Source organism: Dipodomys merriami, unplaced genomic scaffold, assembly GCF_024711535.1.
Source record: "Dipodomys merriami isolate MVZ:Mamm:240054 unplaced genomic scaffold, mDipMer1.0.p SCAF_11, whole genome shotgun sequence".
Lineage (NCBI taxonomy): Eukaryota > Metazoa > Chordata > Mammalia > Rodentia > Heteromyidae > Dipodomys > Dipodomys merriami.
In genome coordinates this window covers 47,497,855-47,510,998 of record NW_027202382.1, presented here as the reverse complement: position 1 = coordinate 47,510,998, position 13,144 = coordinate 47,497,855, and the positions used below count along the sequence as shown (strand labels likewise).

Sequence of the window (13,144 nt, the reverse complement as noted above, 5' to 3'; positions counted from 1 at the left end):
AGTTGTCCAGGGACCCTCCAAGATAAGACTTAAATGTTCTGGCTTGTTCCCCAGAAGACTGGAGCACTGTGGGCCTTCTGTTCCCCAGACAGATAAACTGGGGCAGTGCCAGGGCCACTCATGGCTCTCTGGCTCCCACGTCTTAACCTACAGCCTCTGTCTCCTGTCATCATGTGCTGCTGAGCTGTGAGGCCTCATTTGCCACTCCAGCCAGGCCCAGTGTGGCCCACTGGCCCACCCCTGCTGCTTTGGCTTTGTTGCTTCTGTCCCCTCGGACAGAGGGGCCCAGCCTGGGCCTCTACCACAAGCCCTTCAGGTAGCAGCCCCGGAGTTCTTCCTCTGGTCTTCACATGTTTCCCAGCCTCACCAAACTATGGAACCCAGGAGAGAGAGAGAGAGAGAGAGAGAGAGAGAGAGAGAGAGAGAGAGAGAGAGAGAGAGAGAGAGAGAGAGAGAGAGAGAGAGAGAGAGAGAGTTGGTCGTGGGGCTTGAACTCTGGGTCTGGGCACTGTCCCTCAGCTTTTTAGCTCAAGGCAAGTGTTCTGCCACTTGAGCCACAGTGCCACTTCTGGTTTTCTGGTGGTTTATTGGAGATAAGAATCTCATGGACTTTGCTGCCCAGGCTGGCTTTGAACCATGATCCTGAGATCTCATCCTCCTGAGTAGCTAGGATTACAGGTATGAGCCAAGGGCACCCAGCTGGAACCCCAGCTTCTTATTCCTCCCTTAAATGGGCTACCTGCCACCACCTAGGAACAGGGATGAGTAGACCAGTGAGGTGCCAGACCAGCATCCATGCTTCTGTTCCCAGAACTGGCTCATGCAGCTCCTCCTCCATCCATCCAGACTCCCACGATGCCCACAGCTCACCTCCCCTGACGGCGAAGGCAGCCAACCAGGGCGTCTGCGGCTCGTGCTGGCATTCCAGTGGCCCAAGTAACACAGGGCATGTCTGCACAGCTGAAGGGGCAGCCTGGCCATTGTGGGACAGGGCTTGCTTCCTGGCTTCTGCCGAGGGTCCCTGGAGCCATGCTTTAGAGTGAATCGTGCAGGTCTGGGCACAGGCCTCTGGCCCAGTCTGGACGGTCGTAGACCAGGAGTGAGCACTGACGTGTGGGACTGAGCCAGTGCTGGTCACCCGCGCCCTGCACCTCCCACCTGTTCCAGACAGGCCCACACTTGCCATGGGAGATGACAGTGAGGACTAGGGCTCCATCCAGGTACGAGAGAGCTGTGGGGCGCCAGGAAGAGCCAGCCGGGGAAACCAGGATTGTAGGCATGGGAGATGGCTTCAGGTCATCCAGTAGCCAAGAGCCGTTGAAACACTTGTGCGGAATCCTTTTCTGAAGTCTCAGACCCCTTCGTAGCCCTCGGATGCCTGCTGTCCCTCTGGACTAGACTTGATATTAGGAGGATATCCAGTGGTTGGGGACATGATGTAGGTGGTAGAGCTCCAGCCAGTGAGCAAGAGTGTCAGATACTGAGTTCAAGTCCTGGTCTCAGACAACAACAAAACAACAAAACTGGCCTCTGGTGCTAAGACGTCCTGGTGAATATGAGGCTCTTTGCACTTTGGTGGCACTCCAGATGGCACACCTTGGTCTCTGAGCTTTCTCAGGTTCGGCCTGGCACACTCTGTTCACACCTAACCCCGGGTAGCTGTGGCCGTTGAGAGCCCTCCCATCTTCTCTGTGGCACGAATGCCGCCATGTGCAGACGAGCTCCGTGGGCACCTGGCTTTGCTGCAGGAAGGGCTCGGGGTAGGGCTTCTCAGCGCCTGCGCTGTCAGTGCTCACTGTGGGAGGAAGAAGCGTTTCCCAGCCTTAGGTCTTAGGAGCCCCTTGCTTGCCTTGTCTTTCTTTCCTGTTTTATTTTTCTTTGTGTCTGTACTAGGGCTGAAACCAGGGTCTCTTCTCGCTTGGCTTTTTTACCTAAGGCTGGTGCTTTACCACCTGAGTCACAGCTCTGCCTCTGGCTTTTTTTGGTGGTTAATTGGAGATAGGAGGCTCACGGACTTTTTCCACTTGGGCTGGCTTTGAGATCCTCAGATCTTAGCCTCCTTCCTGAGTAGCGAGGATGACAGGCAGGAGCCACCTTGCCCGGCAGGAGCCTCTTGTTTGGTGGAATGCTTTTTGGGGTGGAGCCTGCTGCGGGAACTCTGGCTGGGGTGCCGAAAGAGGTGGGTGTGTGACACACTGCTGTTGCTGGAGGAAAGGAGGGGCGGGGCGGGCGGGGTGACCGACTGTGTGCCTCCTCCTCCAGGCTGGAACGAGCTGCTCATTGCCTCCTTCTCGCACCGGTCCATAACTGTGAAGGACGGGATCCTCCTTGCCACCGGGTTGCACGTGCACCGCAACAGCGCCCACAGCGCAGGGGTGGGCGCCATCTTTGACAGGTGGGTGGGCGCGGGGGGGGGCAGGGCAGCTGCCCACCTCCCTGTTCTGCTGGCGTGGGTTACCTTAGGGCGGGAGGCGCGGTGGGCAAGGGGAGACCGACACCCCTCTGGCTCAGCCTCACGCCGGTGGTGTTTTCTTGGCTCCTGTCCAGATCTTTCCTTTCGAATCCCGAGTATTCTGTCTGGGAGTTCACAGCTGCACTTCTTTTTAGCACAGAGGCAGATGACACCGTGGACTTTGGTAAATGCCGACGGTGTTTGGCATGTGGCGGTCTGCAGCACTGTGTCTGTGATGCTGTCACAGCCCAGGTGGGCCTCCGCCCTGACGGGCACTGAGTGGCAGGCGTGTCAGTCTGCCGCTCTGGGACCACACTGGACACAGATGTGTGCTTCTCTGCGTGCCGCTCCTCAGATGCACTCAGAGCCACAGCCCACAGCGGAGGGCCTTTGGCTCTGCATGTCACGCTCCTGGAATGCCAGCTTCGTTATACTCTATTAGGCGACGAGCAATTGCTTCCCACCCCTGCCTGTAGACAGCTCTTATGCAAACCAAGGGCCCAGGCGACCAGAGCACTCTTGGGACTCGGATGCCAGCGTTAGCCATTGGGAGCAGGGGCTGGGAAGGGCATAAAGGATGTGTCGGGAATGGGAAGGAGCAGGCCAGAAAAGCAAGCAGAGTGGTCCAGGAGAAGCCCCTGAGGGAGACAGCCTGAAAGTGGCGGGTGAGCAGAGCCTCCATCACACCACGGGAGGACATGTGCATGCCCACGCTGCCCTGTGGTCAGTTCACATGGTGCACACCTGCAGTCCAGGGCCTGGCCAGCACACACACACACACACACACACACACACACACACACACACACACGCCAGGCTGTGCTGCAGGACTTCTCAGAGCCTTCAACAAGTTCACATGCAGGAGCCCAGCCTCAGGGCTGAGGCAGGCGATGTGTGTGGTCCACTCAGGTGTCTGTAGAGGGCCCGTCCCTCCCGGGACCTGCCTGTGAGAAATGTCATCTCAGCCATGTGTCCTGCTGGTGTGACAGTGCTGGAGGCTTCCAGCTTCTATTCTTAATCCCTGAGGTCCTTTGAGGGGCTATTGGAGAGGCCCTAACTGGTCCCCACCTGCAGAGAGAATGGGGCCACAGAGTGGGCTGTGTGCCCAGCCCCTGCCTGCCTCTGCAGCCCTGTGATCTGCCCAGGGCTGACACCTGGGGTTCCCACTGGTCCTGAAGCTGCCCAGGCCTCTGAGCTGCTCTTCTCTCAGCCCCGGGTACCTGGCTGATCTCCAGGAACCTCACCAGCCTCCAGCCCGCACACTTGCCCCCACCCCCTTCCTGTGGCCTGTGGGGAAGTTTGGGTTCCTGAGGGGAGCCATCCGGGACTCCCGTGGGCCACACCCTGTCTTCCCCTGTGGTCCATCCTTGCCAACCGCTCCCGCTTCCTGGACACAGTGCTCACATTCTGGAGTCGGGGGGGGGGGGACTTCACGGGGCTGGGGATAGACAGGCTGGTACGATCTGAGACCTCCAGCTCCGGCTCCAGCCCTGCTGTGGACTCCAGGGGGTGGCGGGCTGAGGCTGTGCTGTGGGGAGGAGGCAGTGTGGAGGCCAATGAGAGTGGGCTCCTCCCACTGTGGCTCCCACTCGGGGAGGCCAGGCCCACGGAAAGGCCTTCCTCCATGGGTCGATGGGAACAAGGTCGCTGGAACTTTGTCCACAGCTGGGCAGAAATACATGGGTCAAGATAGGCCCATGAGGCCAAGGTCCTGCCCTTGGGTCCCTTGTCAGTCTGGGTGCCTGGGCCCCAGGACCCCACCTCCAGCCAGATGGGTGGACACCTGTGCTCAGTTAAACCTTCTTCTCCAGCCCTGTCTGGACAGCTCTGCCTGCCCGGCCCGTCCAGTTGCCCTCAGGATCCTGTTTGGTGGGGGTTCTGGGGGGAGCCTGGGCTGACTTGGGCCTTGGACCTACCTCCTCCTCCCGTAGGGTGCTGACAGAGCTGGTATCCAAAATGCGGGATATGCAGATGGACAAGACGGAGCTCGGCTGCCTGCGCGCCATCGTCCTCTTCAACCCTGGTACGGCTGCAGCCTGCATGGGGGCCCTGGAGAGCTGCCCAGGCGGGGTGGGGCTGAGCAGGAGCAGATGCCTCCTGTGCTGTGCTGTCTGGGGGGGGCTGAGCAGGAGCAGATGCCTCCTGTGCTGTGCTGTGGGGGGGGGCTGAGCAGGAGCAGATGCCTGCTGTGCTGTGCTGTCTGGGGGGGGCTGAGCAGGAGCAGATGCCTCCTGTGCTGTGCTGTGGGGCGGGGAGTAAGGAGGCGGTCTGGCTGCTGGGGGTGGGGTGGCCTTGGAGAGTAGCCAGAGGGCCTCCTGAGGCTAAGCCTCTTGAGATGCTCCAGGGCTCTGACTCATCTAGCCCTTCATGGCTGGGCTGTAGGTGTTGGCATACCCAGGCACAGGGCTGTACGGGGTGTGGGGGGAGGGCGGGGCAGGGGGAACTGGCTGAAGTTGCATCAGCCAGGGGAGCCTGGCACATTCCAGAAAGCCCAGGCCACCCTTGGTGATCACACTGGTGGTTTTGGTGACGGTGGCCATAGCATCTCCATGCAGACTGAGCTTTGGCCTCGGTCAGGGTCCTGAGCTGTGGATGGGGTCCCAGACTCCAAAGAGGGCATTCCGGGCCTCTCCCCACCGCGTGGGCTTGGGATTTCCAGAGCAGTGTGTGCACCCTCAGTTCTGACTCGATAGTCTCGTCTGGTTACCATGGCAGTGGGGACAGATGCTTGAAACTGTATGGGCAGGGAGGTCAAGGAGCTGGCTTGAAGTGGTGTGGCTTTTGGGAGGCAGAGCCGAGGCTGGGGTCCAGAGCAGTCTGCTTGTGGGTTGCACACACGGCCTGCACTGGGGCTGAGCGGCGGCCCTGGCCCGCTGCACGGCCGCCCTATCTGCTGCGTCCTGTGTGGGACCGGAGCCAACCGCGCAGGCCCAAGTCCCCCAGGGTGGTTCCAGGGACAGCTCAGGGTCGGGGCTCTGACTGGAGGCTTCTCTCCCTGCAGACTCCAAGGGGCTCTCGAACCCGGCCGAGGTAGAGGCTCTGAGGGAAAAGGTCTACGCATCTCTGGAGGCTTACTGCAAACACAAATACCCGGAGCAGCCGGGCAGGTGAGCCCGCTTTGCCTCGGACAATCAGAGGAGAGCCCCTGCCCCCTGCCTGCCCCATGCCCCTCCCGGGCACGGCCTCCGGCCCCCGGGGGCCCGTGTGCACTCAGGTGTGGTGCCCTCTGCAGGTGTACCCTGGCACATCCCAGGCCAGGGGCTGAGGCCAACACAACACCTCACTCAGCAGCCCCTCCCAGCCCTGGCACGTAGTAGGTGCTTAGCTCTGGTGGTGCAGCTGTGCACTCTCCCTACCTTGAAACAGGCCTGTTGGAGGCCCAGTGACTGCAGCACGTATTAGGTGCTTTACCATTGTGCAGAGTAAGGTGACCGTGGCCGGAGCTACTGGCTGCTGCCCGGGAGGCCTGGGACCCACGCGGGACTCAGGGTACTCCGTGCACACTTGGTGTCCAGGAGGAGGGACTGCATTCACAGCCCCATTTTACCTTTCCTCAGAGCAACCTCTTAGTTTCAGGGTCTACAGCTGAGGAGTGAGGGGCAAAGCGAGGCCGGGGTGGGGCACAGCGCTGCCCTGACTGGCACACACACAGTTAACTGTCGGCGCTGCTGCTTAGCCCTCATCTGGTTTGGTTTAAAGTAAAACTTTGTGGAGGACGGGGCGGGCTTGTTTTTCCTGGCTTCCCGCCTCAGCCCATTTCACCAGCTCAGCAGAAAACAGCCCGTCCTCTGGCCCCACTCCAGCCTCCAGGCTTCGGACATTCGGGCCTTTAAAACCGGGTTAAGAGGCAGCCCACCACAGGTCTTCGCCCCCTGGAATGAAAGAGGCCGTTAATAATGAATGCAGCCCCAAGCCCCCAAGGGTCCTGTGTGGAGAGACGTGGGCAGGGTGTGGGGGAGGCCTGGGACAGACATGGGGATCAGGAGGGGCTGCCCTGTCTACCCGACGTGGTCCTCCGCTCTGCAGTGGCTGTCCTCATGTCCCTCCCTTCCTCTCCCCTCCCCCTGCCTGGGGGGGCGGTGGCAGCACCCTGCCTGGCATCCTGCCTTCCTGCCAGCCCAGCAGAGCTCTTCCTGTGAGAGACAGCTCACAGCGTGGGGGGGGGAGGGAGAGCTCCCAGGAGGCGGGACTCTACAGGACGGGCTCCTTCTAGTACAGAACCCCCAGCCCACCTCAGGCAGGGTCCCCCAGCCCGCGGCTTCCCAGTCATATACTAAGTATCCTTCAGGTCCATGTGCAGCCTGCCTCCTCCAGGGTGGCCCCCCGCTTCCTCCCGGAGGCCCCTCCATCTCTGGGGGCGTCCTGGAGACGCTTGCGTGTAGCTGGCTCCCAGCCTATGGCTCCACGGGGCTCCCTGGCACGCTGGAGTAGGTCTGCGAGCGCCACTTCGCATCCTGGGGGGCCTTTGCCCCGCCCTTCCACTCATCTTGCTGCCCAGAGCTCTCCTGCCCCAGTGGAGCCTCCTTCCTACTGCAGACCGGGCCTGCCCGCTCGGCATCAGGTTCCCGTGGGCCTCCAGGCACTGGGCCGAGAAGGTGGCCTCACCCGGCCTCCTAGGGGCCCCTCACCTGCCTGCTCTCCCGCAGGTTCGCTAAGCTCCTGCTCCGCCTGCCAGCCCTGCGCTCCATCGGACTCAAGTGCCTGGAGCACCTGTTCTTCTTCAAGCTCATCGGGGACACGCCCATCGACACCTTCCTCATGGAGATGCTGGAGGCCCCACACCAGATGACCTAGGCCCACCAGCTGGCCCTTGTGCCACCCAGTCTGGTGCCCCGCCTGGACACAGCTGCCCTGCCCGGCTCCAGCCCTGTGCCTGCCCCACCCCCCTGCCTGGCCCGTGTGGACCTTTGGGTGCAGTGTGTCACTGCAGCTGGAGAGATGTTTCCATTCTCGTTAACCTTTATTACTGCTTGTTATTGGCCTAGGGTGGTGCTCTCCTGGGGCAGTGGCTGAGGTGGCCAGAATGGGTGTGAGGCCCAGCCAGGCCCTTCTCCATTCTAGCAGGCTCTTGGGGTGCCCTGCCATGCCCCAGGGGGGCTCAGGTGGCTGGACCCAGAGCTGCAGGAGCTGGGAGGGGCTTGTTTTGGCTTCCATCTGCTGTTGCTGGTTCTCTGAGTCTTTGGGGTGATCCTCACCTGTTGGAGTCCTGGTCCCCTGCTTGGGGACAGGAAGGGGTAGACGGGGACAAGGCTGCGTGTCACTGCAGAGCTATCGGCCCTGGAAGTCAAGCAGGGACCGGCCTGCAGAGCTCCCACTGCAGAGTTCAGGGCGGCACGCCTCTTTTCCAAAGATAACTTGGGACTTTGTCCCTGGAGCTAAGGACAGGGGACCCCAAAGGGCCGCATTTGGGGGCTAGAGCAGGCTTCGGGGGCCAGGGCTGCTTGGTCGCTTTGCCTGTTTCCTCTCTGCATCATTGTCTCAGTTTTCGCTTCTCGCCTCCCCACGTTCCCATCCACCCAGGGCAATAAGACCACAGTGCCACGGCCCCTCCTCCTCTGTCAGTCAGTGTGGTGGGCCGAGGGCTAGCCCAGTCTCAGCTGGCCTTGTGAGAATCACATGGCCATCCTGCTGCAGGCTCTGTTGGAAGAAGGCTGCTGGCCAGTGGGCAGTTAGTTACAGGGACTTGTGGATGAAGGAGCCATGAGGTGGGGACAGAGGTGCTGTGTCCTGGTGCACTGTGGGGGCCTGCGTGAGCCTCTTCTCTGGCCTTCGGGGGTCCCCTGAGTGGCCTTGGCTATCTGCAGATGACATTTGCCCGGAGCCTGAACTGGGTCCTGTCTCTGCTCTGGCTGGGTCTGGGCCCCTCCTGCCGCCCCGCCCGCCCGCCCCTCACCCTACCCGCCCTGCACAGCCCCGCCCCGCCCCTCACCCTACCAGGCACTCTCAGGTTGGACAGCCTCTTCTGCACTGTGCGCCTCACGGTGGCCCCCGTACGTGTCACGTAAAGTCTTAGACCCTGGGGGCCAGGTTTGTCGGAGCAGGTGCCCGAATGGAGGGGCTGAGGGATGCAGGCTGTCGCCCGGAAGGCCCTCGGCTTTCCACGGCTGCTGGGAGTGAGCTGCCGCCTCCCTTTGGGTGCAGATGCCTGTGGGTGGGTCTTGGGAGGAACTGGTTCCTGGGCCTCTGTGGGAAGGGCTTCTCCAGTCCTTGCCTTCCAAGAGCCCCCCAGCTACTACAGTCAGCGGAGGCACCTGGGTAGAGTCAGATGGTGCTAGAGACTGTGAAGGATTCCAGAAACATCTTCCTACCACCTGCTCCTCCTTTCAACACAGTGGCTTCACACGGTACCCAGGGCCAGCATCCGTTCTCTGTCCCGTCCCCCTCCTTCCCCCCTCCCCCTGCCAGACTCTCCCTTTGGCTACTCCAGCAAGGGCCCCTGCTCCACACCAAGCGTGTGCCTTCTGCTGAGCTGTGTGCCCTGGCCCTGCTGAACGGGGTCCGGCTGGTTATAGAGCATTGAGGCCTCCTGAAGCCAGGCCCTCAGCCCCTCTGGTCTGCCCACGACCCCTCGCCGTCACCGACTCCCCCTGGGCTTCCTGTCCCTCATCCTTTGTCCATTGTCACCATTTTTGTGCACAGCACCGGCTGTGGGCCATGCCATGTTACCCGGTGAGGAGCTAGGGTGCTTGTTTACTTAACCAGAACTTCAGTAGTGTTACCAATCTGGCTCAATTAAGGTGATTCCTTTGGTAATATTATTTTGGTGGGACAATCTTTAATTTTCTAAAGATAGCACTAACATCAGCGCATTAGCCACCTCGTGCCCATCCTTGCCTTGGCTGCCACCGAGGACTGACCTGGCTGTTCCCCCCCCCCCATGTTCTGATGGGGCCTCTGTGGCTGAGAAGCAAAGGTGGAGCAGTGTGGCCTGCCTGGGATCCGTCCCTCAGGTGGGCGCCGGTGGCAGCCGCCAGCCCTCATCAACCTGAAAACATCGCTTCTGGGGAGACTCAGCGATCTTCCAAGCCACAGTCCCTGAGGATTCCAGGCGGGCAGCCCCGTGACAGTGCAGGCAGCACCGAGCCCCTCCCCTGGAGTCCCCAGGAGGGCTGGGCTGGAGTGCGGGGTAATCAGCTGACGTGCCCGTCACCGCCCTGGTGTGCACCGCCTGACCCCGTCCCCGCAGTGTGGCATGGGCACGGACACGCCGGACAGAGGCAGCGCCCCTGGCCAGACCAGCCGCCGGCGGGAGCCGAGTCGCCGTTACCAATGCTCGGTGTTTGTTTTTAATCGAGACTTTCCCCTGGAAATTCGCTTCACGTGCGTGCGCGCCTGAGGACCCTTCCACGGAACCGGGGCCGCGACCGGCGCGAGGCGAGGAGCTGCATCTATTTTCAGATGCCGAGGAGCCCAGCGGCGCCCGGCCTGGCCTTTGGGTGGTTTTGGCTGGTGTGTGGGGGACGCTTGCCACAGGCGGCCACAGTCAGAGAGTGAAGATGAGAGAACCTGTCTCGCGCGTCGGGAAAGGTAAAAGAATCTATTTTTGTACAAATGTAATTTTATCCCTCATGTATACTGGATGCCGTGGCAGGACGGGACCTGTTGTGATTCCGCTTCTAGTGGTCAAGGCCGCACGGGCCGTGGGGCGCCAGTGGCGGCGGAGCGCCTCCCCGGACTGAACCGCGGCAGACCGACGCCGGCCTGTGGCGGAAGGGCGGCCGCGCACGCGCGCACGTTCAGGGTTTTCTTCCCCTTCCAGCGAGTTGCACAGCCTCGCGGTGCCCTCGTCGTCCGCCGGTCTTCCTGCGACTCTTGACTGTGAAATTACTTCCCCAAGTAATTATCCTCTGAAATGGGGGGCAGATGCCGGGGTTTCATCAACAGGGGCCTTGGAATTGTGGGAAGGAGATACAGAGAGAAAACGTGAGAGGAGAAACAAATATGAGCGTTTCAAAATATATTTCCGTTCAGTTCTCATCTGTTTCTGTTTGTGGGAGTCGCCGGCGGGCGGGCGGGCGGGCGAGGGGGGGTGCTGCGGTCAGCCCCGCCCTCCCGGGCACACCTGGGTGGGGGGGCTGCCTGCTGGGGAGGGGGGAGCTGCGGCTTTGTCCGTCTTGTCTTCCTTGCCCCATCTGTGTCGTTGAGGGGTCACAACCGGGCTCTGGACTTTCTGGCACCTTCTCTCCATCTGCCCTGCCTGAAGTGTCTCTGGGGTTCTGGCCTGTCTGGAAGCATCTGCAGAGCCCTGCGTGGTACCCACACGCACCAGGCGTGCGCACACTTGCCGAGCCCAGCCCCAGGCTGCCTAAGCCCAGCCCCTGTGTCCACGCTGGCCGGAGCGGGCAGAAGGTTCACACGGAGGGCCACAAAATAAATGATGTCATCTAAGTGCCTGATTAATAGCAGGTTCACATCGCTCTGTAGGTGCCATCTCGTGTGATAAGTGCCCTCTGTCTCCGTGCCGTCTGAGGGTTGGGCTGTCCCCCAGCCGAGGCTGGACGATCGCGCCTCACCCTCTCACGAGGCCTTTGTCCGGCCAGCCTCTTGAGAAGCCCAAGGCCTGGGGAGCTGGACACAGGGCCCAGCGCCCTGGACGTGTCTGCGGAGCCAGGCGGAAGGACCTGAAGGGCAGAAGCTCCCCGCTGTCAGGTTCCAGAAACACACCTTCACACACGCATGCGCACACAGGCTTTTACATACTCAGTCCCAGGGGACTGGCCATAGTAGGGAAGTGGTAGGCAGGGTGGTCAGGAGCTGGGACACTCTCCCTGGTGCTGGGGTGGCCATAACCTGAACAGAGCCTTTCCGGGGCTCCTGCCATGGCTGTGTGGCTGGTGCAGTGGCACCCTGGAGACAGATACCATTCCACCTTCTTCAGACAGTGCCAGCCTCGACTGCCCACTGAGGGGAACCCCCCCCCCAATTGGTCAGCGCCATCATCTTCACCCCTGGGCCCCTTTGAGGGGTTTGAGTGGGGGCGGCCTCCGCCTGCTGCCCCTGGTCAGTGCAGCCCCTCTGCTGGCCTCCTGGTCTGGGGCCCTGTGCATCTGCTGTGTAATAAAGCCTTGCGTGGACAGTCCCCATGGGCTGCTTGCTTGGTCTGGAGAGAGCCCGGGCTGCCGGGTGCTGTCAGGACCCACAGCCTCTGGTTGGAACCAGGCCGATCCCTGGCCACCCCTGCTTGCCCTGTGACCTGGGCGCAGCTCCACAAATGCCCGTCCTTGGAATCAAAGAGGGAGGACTCTGGGGTGCAGGGCACAGCTGGTGACAATTGGGGTAACAGGCAGAGCAGAGCCCCCGGGCTTCTGGTGAAGGGAGGTGGAAAGCCCTCTCAGGCCCCCAAAGCCTGTGTATGGTGCTGGTTTTTTGTTTTTACAGTAGAGTTTCATCTTAAGATACCCCCCCCCCCAAAAAAAAAACAACAACTCAGGAATGATACAGACAAAACCATTGCTAGTGGTCACTGCTGGACAGAATTAGAGCACACAAGCCTCTGTCCTGTGTCCGGTAGTGTTTGGAAGCATGGTGTATATTACTTGGGCATTTAAATGCAAGTGCAGGTTGTTAGGCAGGAGGGAAGGGGCCAGAGGGCCGGGTGGGGCAGTGCAGGGCTGGAGGCTGCCATCTCCCAGGATTTGAGCATACCCAGTGTCGAGCCAACAGAGCAGAAACCCCACACTGCCCGGCTCACTGTGTGGCGGCCGGGCGTAGGCTTCCTGCTGCCTCTGGTTGCCATGGCAACGCCCGCCCCGGGCAGCCCCTCTGGACCAGAGATGCGGGTTTGATACATTGTCACTAGTGGCATCAGGTTTGATACATTTGTCACTAGTGGCATCAGGCAGGATGGCCTCGGGCCAGCACAGGGGCTGGGGAACCTGGAAGGAGGGGCGGGGTGAGGTTTTGGGCCTGGGGACAGCGAGCCTTTGGATGGAGAGTACCGGGCACTGCTGAGCACCTGGATGCCCAGGCCCTGGTAGCTGAGGGATGGGAAAAGTCCAGCCCTCCCAAGTGTGATGGAAGGGTAGAAAGGGGGTGAGGCTCCCTCCCAGGCCTGGGCCCAACAGAGGCCGACGGCCTAGTCACCAAGGGGAGCCAGCATAGAAGTTGGAGGCTATGGAGGGGCCTGATTCCCCCCTCCCCCCCCCCCCCCCGCCCCAACAACGACCAAGGCTCCATGGCAGGAATCCAGGTATGAGATAGCACTGCCCCCTACTGGAAATGTTGGGACAAGGCTGGTTCTCTCTGGGGCTTTCTGGTTCCTTCCAGGGCCTTGGGGTCCACACACTTCATACATCTCAGAGTCACCTGGGAGCTTCTGGGGTTCTGACTCCTGGGGAATGATGTCAGGTTTGGGCAGGAGCTGCAGCTTCTCCCTGGTGGACCGCAGAGAGGCCTGAGTGCAGGGCTGGGTGCCGGACCCCGCGCTGTGTTTGCCTGGCAGCCCCCTCCCCAGCTCCGTTCCCTGTGTACATGAGGACAGAGTGCACACACCACAGCCTGTGACAAAGGTCTCACCTGGACTGTGCCGTGTGGTTTACTCAGGGTCAGGAGACTGCTTGGACGTGGGACGTAGCCGCCAGGATGTGGACATGTTTCCTGGGGCAGAAGGTTGGGGCCTGGAACCCTTTTAGGTTTAGGCTTAGAGAAAGCCAGGGGCATAATTTCTGGTCCTAGGAGGGGGAGCATGTCTAC

At 61.1% G+C, this 13,144-nt stretch overlaps 1 protein-coding gene across 4 annotated transcripts in view; it reads left to right on the top strand.

Annotated features, from left to right (window-relative positions):
* The window catches only part of Rxra (retinoid X receptor alpha), a 191,881-nt gene extending 181,454 nt beyond the window's left edge, over positions 1–10,427 (top strand). For all 4 annotated transcript variants that reach the window (XM_070014978.1, XM_070014977.1, XM_070014979.1 and 1 more), the window contains 4 exons: positions 2,263–2,395; positions 4,384–4,475; positions 5,454–5,559; positions 7,099–10,427. In XM_070014978.1, the coding sequence (XP_069871079.1) occupies positions 2,263–2,395; positions 4,384–4,475; positions 5,454–5,559; positions 7,099–7,246 (479 nt within the window). In that variant the 3' untranslated portion in view covers positions 7,247–10,427. The remainder of the gene's footprint in view (positions 1–2,262; positions 2,396–4,383; positions 4,476–5,453; positions 5,560–7,098) is intronic.
* Positions 10,428–13,144: the final 2,717 nt, after the last annotated feature.